The sequence below is a fragment of the Zingiber officinale genome, chromosome 6B, assembly GCF_018446385.1.
Source record: "Zingiber officinale cultivar Zhangliang chromosome 6B, Zo_v1.1, whole genome shotgun sequence".
Lineage (NCBI taxonomy): Eukaryota > Viridiplantae > Streptophyta > Magnoliopsida > Zingiberales > Zingiberaceae > Zingiber > Zingiber officinale.
The window spans coordinates 24,548,034-24,558,336 of record NC_055996.1 but is presented as its reverse complement, the minus strand read 5'-3'; the positions used below and the strand labels follow the sequence as shown (position 1 = coordinate 24,558,336).

At 39.0% G+C, this 10,303-nt stretch overlaps 2 protein-coding genes across 3 annotated transcripts; one reads left to right on the top strand and one right to left on the bottom strand.

The window, feature by feature from the left end:
• Nucleotides 1–631: 631 nt before the first annotated feature.
• Nucleotides 632–2,227, bottom strand: LOC121992262 (tetraspanin-8-like). Of its 2 annotated transcripts, none has more exons than XM_042546503.1 (2): nt 1,395–2,227; nt 632–1,146 (listed from the first exon to the last, which is right to left on the bottom strand). In XM_042546503.1, the coding sequence occupies exons 1-2, from the start codon at nt 1,931–1,933 to the stop codon at nt 912–914; spliced, it is 774 nt and encodes a 257-aa protein (XP_042402437.1). In that variant the 5' UTR covers nt 1,934–2,227; the 3' UTR covers nt 632–911. The 2 variants fall into 2 exon arrangements, with proteins under 2 accessions (XP_042402437.1, XP_042402436.1); XM_042546502.1 differs by having other exon boundaries at nt 1,430–2,227.
• A 542-nt stretch (nt 2,228–2,769) lies between these two features.
• Nucleotides 2,770–7,725, top strand: LOC121992261 (probable monogalactosyldiacylglycerol synthase 1, chloroplastic). Its single transcript, XM_042546500.1, has 8 exons — nt 2,770–3,364; nt 3,461–3,633; nt 4,867–5,028; nt 5,151–5,292; nt 5,479–5,703; nt 5,875–5,937; nt 6,023–6,097; nt 7,314–7,725. The coding sequence occupies exons 1-8, from the start codon at nt 2,885–2,887 to the stop codon at nt 7,548–7,550; spliced, it is 1,557 nt and encodes a 518-aa protein (XP_042402434.1). The 5' UTR covers nt 2,770–2,884; the 3' UTR covers nt 7,551–7,725.
• The last annotated feature ends 2,578 nt before the right edge of the window (nt 7,726–10,303 follow it).

Below are 10,303 nucleotides of genomic sequence, written 5' to 3'. Positions count from 1 at the left end.
AAATGAGGAGAGAGAAAGTAGGATGAGAGAGAAAGAGAGTGAAATGAAATAAAAATTGAATAAATATATTAAGAATATTTTCGTCTAAAACTTAATTCTCATTTTCATTCCATGGAAACCCAAGGGAGAGTGAGTTTCATCCATACCTCCAAGTTTTTGGATTTTATTCTAAAATCTTGATTTCATTCCCATCAACTAAACACAAAGTTTGGAAATGAATCCATTCTCTCATTCCCAAACCCCTAAACCAAACGTCACCTAAGATTTTTTAGACATTCATCATTTTTTTTGTAAAAGTCTTTGATGGTCATAAGAGACTAGAAATCTATAAAAAAAAATAAACTTAAGGTCTCTGTGATTATCAAATACTTTGGGTTAAAAGGGGTTGACAATCATATATAGTTCAGACACTTTTGGTCTAAATTACTCAAGGACCCTAGAGGATTCAAAAGAAAATGAATATGAACAAACTTAGGGAAACATAACAATATTATATAGATATGAGATCTTTAGTGTCCATTTAAATATTTTTAATCAAAAGTGTTTGAAGTATTTGACAAGTCTATAATACTCTATATAAACTGACTCAATGGAACATCAAGCGCAATCAACAACCGCACGCAAGGAACATCAAAGATCTCAGTATAGGCAATGTAAGATACACTACCTAAAGAGCAAAGACAGTAGTAATATGAAGTCATCTTGTAGTTGTAAGAGCCAGAAGCCTAAATATACAGAGAAAAACCAGCAGCAGCTGAAAAATGAAGCTAGGAGAGCAGAAAGCAAACAGCAGGCCGGCAGCAGCAGTGGAAATCTTAGTAGGATTTAGGCATATCCTCCTTTCCACTCGACTGGGCCGTCGTTGTCCCGTCTGTTGTTTCGGAATGCACAGCAGCCAACAGAGTAGACAATTATGAGGAAGATAAGGATGATGATGTTGAGGATGGCAATCTTCTTCCACTTGTCCTTTGCGTTGGCGATGACGCCGGCTTTGCAAGATCGGCAGTCGTAGCAGAGAATCGACTGGTTGTTGCTCCAGGTACTGCAGTCGGGGTTGCTTGAATTGGTGTCCGTCGCTGGTGCAGTCCAGAGAGTTGCGTTTTGGTAATCGAAGTTGCATTCAGAGGGGGGTTTGCAGCATCCGGACTGCCAAAAAGGATCTCACGATTAGCTGTCGCTAAGATTGAACAGGAGATCAGTAATTGCTCCAAAGCATAAGTTGCAGCAATATTATATATGCACTTGATCAGATTCAGATGCTGGAAAGGAAGAAATCTGAATTCGGCGTCTATTTCACAGAGCAAAGGTTAAAGAGATTTGCTTTTCAGTTACCAGATCGATTAGACCAAATAAAAAAATAAAATTCCAAATCACAGATAAAAATGGCTGCTCACATTGACATAGAAATGGCATTTGGGGTGGATGGTACCTCGATGGGCGAAAGATTGTCACTAATAAACTGGTTGAAGGTCTGGTTACTCTCTCGCAGGCTCTGGCAGACCTTAGCTTCGGACAGGCAAGCGCGGATCCTAGCCCAGTTCTTCGAGTTCTCCACCCGCTTCTGCAGCCAGTGGGAGTAATCGCCGAGGCGGTACTCCTTATACCCCCGGTTAGAGGTGACCTCGCCGGCGCCCTTGTTGGTGACGACGAAGGCGAAGACTGTGAAGACGGTGAGGACGACGATGAGGATGAACATGACGGATAGGTAAATCGAGAGAAGGAGAGAGTTGCGGCAGCAGGCGCCGACAAGGCCGGCGAGGGAGACGAGCATGAAGAAGACGCCGATCAAAATCAGAGGGGTCTGCAAGAACTTTTCGCAGTCGGTCACGCCGCCGCGGGTGGCTAACCATATCCCGCCGCCCAGGATGGGCAGCGAGAGCAGGAAGGTGACGAAGTTGAGCACCCCGATGAGATTATTGCTCAATCGAAACATCTTCCTCTCTGTTCCAGTACTCCTCCCTTCTCGCACGCGAAGCAGCGGAACCGCAAAAGAAGAAGAAAGCAACCAAAAACTGCTCCTCAACGTGCTTGAGGATCGACGCACAAACGGAGAGATGATTTATAACGGAGCGGATTCGTCCTCGGCTCTGATTCGGCACGGTTATTGCATGGTGTTTGCTCTCTTCCTTCTCTCTCGGCGACAGCAAGCAGGAGGAATGACGAGAAACAGACGTGCCCTTCCCACGTTGTCTTCTTCGCGCAGAGATCGGGACATTTTCTGCGCAACGGCCGCGGTTGTTTCCAGATCGACAAATTTGGATAATTGTATCAGGTTTTTTTTTTTTAAATAAATAATTTTCTTTTATGATTAATTCCACGTGAATTATCAACATTATTAAATACTTTTATCCAGCTTAGTGTAGGCCTCGCTTCTGCTCGGGGCCAAGCCCATTCATGGGAGGATGCCCAACGCGCAAGGGCCCAGTGCCCAATTCTGTTTCAGCCAAGAACACGCAAAACGCGTGTTCCAAGGTCCAGATATAACTTGGCCGGTGGTCTACCGGTTCAATTCGGAGTCAGAAATCGGATCGTTGGAATTGACCAATTTTTCACACCGACCACCCCCGCATCTCCACCGTCCAAATGAAATATTATTATTTTGTATATTTGATAGCGATAAAAAATATTAATATTGGGTTATGATTATTATTCCTTTGAATGGATCGTCCATGGCTTGAAGCCTTGAACCGAGCCGGTCTTTTTTCTATGCGGGCCTACTCCACGCTATCCTCGTGCGTCTGTTTATCTTCGGCATCATGTATAACACCCCGTAACTCTTATTTTTTTGCGGCTCATCTTCTTCCACCTCCGCTCACCTCCGCCGGATTCCTCCAACGGCTATTTGGTTTGGCTTCCTTCTTCCCTCCAATTAAAATCCCCCACCATGACTCCCTCTTCCGTCGCCAAAGAAGACCTTCTTTTCCTCCTCCCCTTCGACTCCCTCGTCGCTCGGATCCCCTTCTTCACCTCTCCTTCTCCTTCCTCCCTCTCTGCTTTTCCTCGACGTTGTTCCTTTCCCTCGCATACTAGAAGCTGCAGCCGGCCTGCCGCCTTTGCCTCACTTTCCCCCGGTTCCTCCGAGCTCCATCGCCTCTGGAGCCACTTCAACCGGTTCGTGCGTTTCCACAGCGAGCCCCGTGCCCCCATCGGTTTTGCCTCCGCCGGCCTCTCGAACGACGAGATCCGTCTGGAGGATGAGAGCCCTCTCATTGCCGAGGACAACGGCGCCCCCATTAACGGCGTGGCGGAGTATGAGAGGCCGAAGAAGGTTTTGATTTTGATGAGTGATACTGGTGGTGGGCATCGTGCGTCGGCGGAGGCCATCAGGGCTGCCTTCAACCAGGAATTCGGCGATGAGTACCAGGTGAATTAGAAATTTAATTAGTGGTCTTGTCTCCAAGTGGTCCAGAAAGTAGCTTTTTCCCCTTGCTCTATTGATCAAAATCTTGTGCTAGTGTAGGTCTTTGTGACTGACTTGTGGACGGAGCATACGCCCTGGCCATTTAATCAATTACCGAGAAGTTACAATTTTTTGGTAAAGCATGGTGCTTTGTGGAAAATGACGTACTATGGTACCGCACCTCGCTTGGTGCACCAACCACATTTTGCGGCAACTTCAACATTTATTGCTCGGTTAGAATGTTTCCTTGTTTTTATCTTTCCTACACCTTGTTTTTATTCTTTTTCAACATTAAAATAGTGTTGGATAACTTCTAGACGTGTGTGTTGGGAAAATTGGTTATTGTTATGAATTAGTATCAATGTTCCTTAAATAGTTTAGCTGTAAGTTTATCTTTCACTTTGGCTTAAAACGATGAATTCCAATATTATCTTATCCTCAATCTCTTTCTTTGTGTTGGCTAACATGAGTTCTTATCCATATTGCAGAGAGAAGTGAAAATATTCTACTTATTGACCTCCTCTCTGATTGTTTCACACAAACCTGAGAATAAATAGTTTGATGCGGTTTTTGACTATTGAAAATGGATATACCCTTTAATTCAGTGAGAAATGTTGGATCAGAGTGAATCATCAACTTATATTTGTAGTTAAGATCTTCTCAGAGACATTTTTTAGTCTGTTTATCTCTATTATTTGGCACAATCAAAAGCCAGAGTCACTAAACACTAGGAAGAACTGTGTGCCTTCGTCAGTGATGGTGCAAAAAAGAGGATAATGTTTGTGTGTGCTGAAAATAGTGAAAGAATAAATAAAATAAGTTGTATTTTAAAATAAGTAATAACAGAAAAAGAAAAAAGAAGTTTAGACAATGAATCAGTTTATTTTATTATACCAACAGAATATTGTTAGTTGCAACATAATGTGTAGGTTGGCTTTTTGTATGAGTCACAATTAAATCTAAAGTTGAACCTTAAAAGTATAGCCTGTAGCACTACTAAACTTTCATTAGGATAAAACTTGAGCTCCACTATGATCTTTTTTAATAGGTTAATGTTATTTTTTCCAAAGCTGAATATGGATATATAATCCTAGTAATCCAAAGACTAGATAAAAATATTAATTATTGAATTTGTAGTTAAGATCTGAGCACATCACTTGGAGTATACTGCCTGTTCAAAAGCTGACTTTATATGTAAATGATGATGTTGCAAGTTTTCTTTCCTATGTGAACGACAACATCACTTGGAAACAAATTGCTTGTGATAATTTCTTTGTAGTTAAAATCAGGTGCGCTTTTAATGTATTCTTGTTTTAATACTGATCTTGATCTGTTTGTTTCAATTTTAATTTTTATTTATGTAAACTGTTTGGTTCAGTTATTTTAACACTAGCAATTACCCGATATCTGGAGCTGCCTTACCTATTTGATTGCTATAATTTGTTCTTTTTGGCTTGTGTGCTCAGAGAAGTTGCAAAAGGCTTGATGAAGTATCAACCTGATATTATAATTAGTGTACATCCTCTAATGCAACACGTTCCTCTTCGAATTCTGAAGGCCAAAGGTCTACTGAACAAAATTATTTTCACTACAGTTGTGACAGATCTGAGCACATGTCATCCAACATGGTAGGCTTTTGTTGCATTACTTGGCATTGTCAGTTAACTTGGCTTTATATGCACTATGTTTTCAGATTTGATTTTTTATTGATCGTATTACTTTGACATTGAATGTGTTGTAAATTATTTAGGTTCCATAGGCTTGTAACAAGATGTTATTGCCCTTCTTCTGAAGTGGCAAAGAGAGCAATAAAAGCTCGACTACAACCTTCACAGATCAAGGTCTATGGCCTTCCTGTACGCCCTTCCTTTGTTAAGCCTGTACGGCCAAAGGTACATTGTTTCCAGATTCCACTAAGCGTGACTAAAACTCTTCAAGTTCTTAATTTAATTGTATGATTTAGTTGACCAAAGGTAATTTGTTTCCAAATTAGCAGATTCCACAAATGAAGACTCCTCTCTTCATGCTCTTGAATTAACTGTCTGATTTAGTTAAACGTCCTTCTCTCTTTTAAACAGGTTGAATTAAGAAGGGAGCTAGGGATGGATGAAAATTTGCCTGCTGTATTACTGATGGGAGGAGGAGAAGGAATGGGTCCTATTGAGGCCACCGCTAGGGCACTTGGTGATATATTGTACGATGAGAATCTTGGAGGACCTGTAGGTCAGATTCTTGTTATCTGTGGCAGAAACAAGAAGTTAGTCAACAAATTACAGTCGATTGATTGGAAAGTTCCGGTCCAGGTACGTACTTTACTAGTATATGATGAACCGTTGGTTTTACTATTTGATTCTTCTGATCTGTTTTTGATTATTCATGTTGGGTTTATTTGAATCAATCCAAAGTTCAATCATCAATTGTATCCTGTCCAATATAAGTCACTCATATCTTGCATGCATTTTCTTAAATTTCAGGTAAAAGGTTTTGTCACGAAGATGGAAGAATCAATGGGTGCTTGTGACTGCATAATTACCAAAGTAAAATTTTCTTTGAATTACTTGTATGAATTTATGGTGTTAACTGTCGAGGAGCAAATATATAAACTGTTCTGTCTTTTTATAGGCTGGACCAGGTACTATTGCAGAAGCCATGATTCGTGGGCTTCCTATTATTCTGAATGGTTATATTGCTGGACAGGTAAGCTGACTTGCCTTCTTTTGGTTCTTTTTAAGACATGATTCGTGGTCTTATTATTATTCTAAATGACTATATTGATGGATAAAGCTGACCTGCCTTTTTCTACAAACACAAGAACTGCCTCTAAACTTTCTCTCTTGCATGTGTGATGTACTGGGAACAAATGATGTCTCCCTCTGTGCAGCCAAGTTAAAAGGCACCATAAACCTCCTCTTGCAATTCTCATATGGTCACTCATAAACACATTGACACTGACTGCGTGTGTTCCAAACTACTCCTGTCCTTGTGTCCTACGTAATGACCCTAAGCCAACCAGATTGGCATGCAAAATGACTCAATCGAGATCAGGTTCAAACCCTATAACCTTCATGTTGTTCCAGCCCAAGTCCAGGTGTCCAACCCATGCTGTGCCATGGTCTCTAACTGAACTGTCAACACATTAAAAATACACTTGCAACTCAATTGTATGATGACTCATGACTTAGAATGGCCAGCCACTTCACCACACCATTATGAGTACTCAAAACAGACGCTTAATCGAGTGTAATTGAGTTGTGATCCAATTGACATATCAAAGTTGTCTATCATGAAAATGCCCTGAGTAATTCGAACTTGAATTGATGACTGCTGCTTATGCACTTGACCCAATCCTCATCATCTCAAAAGCCATGGATTTCACCAAACTTACATTAACTGTAACATTAGAAATCCATCGAAGAGTGAATGCTTTAGATAGAACAATGCATTAAATACCTAAGTGGCTATACTCACAATCAAGTAGGTTGATCATTTGTATTATCTTACTTTCTATTTGTAACAAAACTAGAAAATAATTTGGTTCTCGGAGAACCCTCAAGAATTGATATGGAATGCCTCTTTTCTACCTCAAGTAACCAACAGCGAAATAAATGAAGTGAAAATAAATTTCTCATTTTACACTGATGGTAGTTACACCACCTTATTTTAAAGTAAAAAAACGCACTCTTGGGTAAAATCTAGAAATTATGATATGCTTGAATGGATATCGAAAACAAGGGTGGCTGATTGTTAAATTACCAAAATCATTTTGCATCTTAGTTAGCACAGAAACTGGGTTTACTCTATCCTAATATTCTTAGAGCAGAATGTTGTTTCTCTGACATCTTTATCTTTGCCTCTAGCCAAGGTTCGTAATTTGTAACATCAGCAACTAAATCTATGTTATGTTTCATCACAGGAAGTTGGTAACGTTCCTTATGTGGTGGAGAATGGATGTGGAAAGTTCTCAAAAGCTCCAAAGGAGATTGCGAAAATAGTTGCTGACTGGTTTGGCGCGAAGTCTGACGAACTCAGGGCCATGTCTGAGAATGCTCTAAAACTAGCACGTCCAGATGCGGTTGTCAAGATTGTTCATGATCTCCACGAGCTGGTCAGAGAACGAAGCCTTCAACCTCAGTACTCTTGTGCAGCTTGACACTTCAGTCATTCAACCAACCCTTCACCAATCTTTGGAATCAACATTATGTATCCAGAGCGAACTTGAGGCAATGTTTTTCCCATGGTGAATTTTTCTATTTATCCACAATTTTTTTTCCTTGTAAAGATTGATCCTCTTGTTTGCTATGTCCATTTTCGCTGTTCAGTATCAACCCCATAGTGATGTGATTCACGATTCTAGCAATGGCTTCTCCACAATCATTATCTCTCGTTCTTTAGGCCAGTAAAACAGTTGAAGCTGCCAAAATTGAACTTAAATTAAAACAGGATTTGAAGTAGGAAATGATTGAAACCAAATTAGCTCTAAACATGTGTTAACCATGGCTCGATATTCAACCTCCACTAGTGATGTAGTTTGTTTCTTAAATTTCCATGATACGAGAGAATCTCCCAAGAAAATAAAATGTAATATCCTATAACTGATCTTCTTCTGGCATGACAGTTTCCCCAATCTACATCGCTTTCAAAGCTAAACTATTATTAGAAGGAATTAATAGTCCTTGACCGGTCAAGGACATCCCAATGAAGTATTCTAGCTCTTGGATGAATTGACTTAATATATGAACTAAATAGTCATCCCAATGAAATATTCTAGGCTCTTGGATGAATTGACTTATGAACTAAATAGACTATATCTGATGTTATCACTATTGTTGGTATAATCAATTTCTAGAATTTTAATATTTTATAATATATTTATATCGGGCCAAGTTTGACTAAGGGTTGATTTAAACAGGATTTGATGTTTGGAAGTGAGCTGAGTCTAGTTAGGTCAAAGGTTGACTAGCAAGGAAAAAATCTAAACAGATTAAGGATGACGAGATATTTGGTAAGAGAAAGTTCTAGCAGGTTAAGAGAGAACTAGATGTTAGGCAAGAAAAAATCAAGCTAGTTAAGGATGATTGGATATTTGGCAAGTGCCAAATCTAAGCAGGTCAAGGTAACCGAATATTTGGCAACATAAAAAATCTTAAGAGAGTGAACTTTAGATAGTGAGAAGTCTTGAGAAAACTCCAAGCAAGAAGCCTAGTAGTTAGGCTTGATCCTAAGGAGTAAAACTTAGGCAGTAAAGTCTTGGAGGAACTCCAAGCAAGAAACCTAGTAGGTCAGGTAGACTTATAAGGGAGTGAACTTTGAGTGATAAAATCTTGGAAGAGTGAACTCCAAACAAGAGATAAGCCTAGTGGTCAGGTAGACTACAGATTGGGCTTGAGTATTTACTTGTGTTTTGCATGACTGTTTTGCAGGAACTTGAAGTTGGAAGCAAAACAGAGCAAACAAACACAATCAAACCCAGCTGGACCCAATCTGGAGTGAACCGGAGTTGATTCGGGTTGAACCAAACCCAAACCAGTTCGGTCGATTGATCTCAAGGATCGGTAGACCAATTAGGTTCAGTTGATCGGGTTCAAGTCTGAACTCGAATAGATGACGTGACATGATTTGATAGACCGAAAAAGTTTTCCGGTCGATCGATAAACCTGATAAAGACGAGATCGCGAGGCTCAATCTAGATCACAAAGGGTTCGATCTTTTGGATCATGTTTGACCAAGGATCAATCGACCGATCAAGCTTATCAGTACACCAATCGGACCCTATAAAAGTAACCTTGGGAATAGAGCTTGGAACATCAATCTACTACGACTCTTCATCTCTTTGCTTGAAGAAAAGGCACCAACATATTGCTTGTGCAATCAGGGAAGCACCAAGAGGAGTGCGAGGCACTTAGGGCTTCTAGCCGATGACACTTGAGTTTATTTGTATTTCTATTTACAAGCTGTGATCATATCATATTCTTTGTGCTTGATTAAATCTTGTAAAAGGTTTCTCTGCTTCTGAAAAAATTTCAGAAAGGAGATACGCTAGTAGACGGACACCTCCTATACATAGACCTTGGATGTACTAATCCCGAGAGGTTAGAAACTAAGTAAATCCTCGTGTCTTCTATTTTGACTTTGAGTTATATTTTGTATTACGTTGCGACTAAATCTTTAGCAAGAACAAACAAACAAGAACAAAAAGAGGATCGATATTCACCCCTTCTATTGATCCTATCGGTCTTATAATTGGTATTAGAGCTTGGAGGGCTCTTGATTGGATTAACTACCAAGGAAACAAAAAGGCCGAAGATTGAGAGAGAAAAATTGAAAAGGTTTAATGACTATTTTAAATTCCAAATTACATATTATTTGTTTCAAGTGTAGGAAGAATATACTATAAAAATAAGTGTTATATTCATAAGAATCAGATGAAACAATCGAGAGTAAAGGAGGAACCGATGTTAAAAATCTGGAGTAACAAAGAGTAGATCATGTGCTTCAAGTGCAAAAAATCTGGTCATTATAATAATCGAAGACGAAGAAAAAAAATAACAGAATTAGGGGAAGCATTTCAGGGTTGGTAAATTTTGAATTACGAAAATAGCCTTTTTGAGATGCATGTTAGTAGTAATTTTTGTTTAGAAAACGTATTTGACTAAGTAAATATACATCTCTCTCTTTTTTTTAGTTAGTATAAATCTAACTTGAAGGTTTCACAACTAATTAATTTTAATAATTCAAAATTAAATAATAATTTAATTAATAAAAATAATTTTAATTTAAATAATTTAGAATTAATTAATAATAAACTTCATCAAGAAAATAACCAAAGATCTAGATAAAATTAATCATCTTTTCTTTATTCTAAGATAAATCTAAGTTGATTAATTTAACTAATTTTAAATTGAC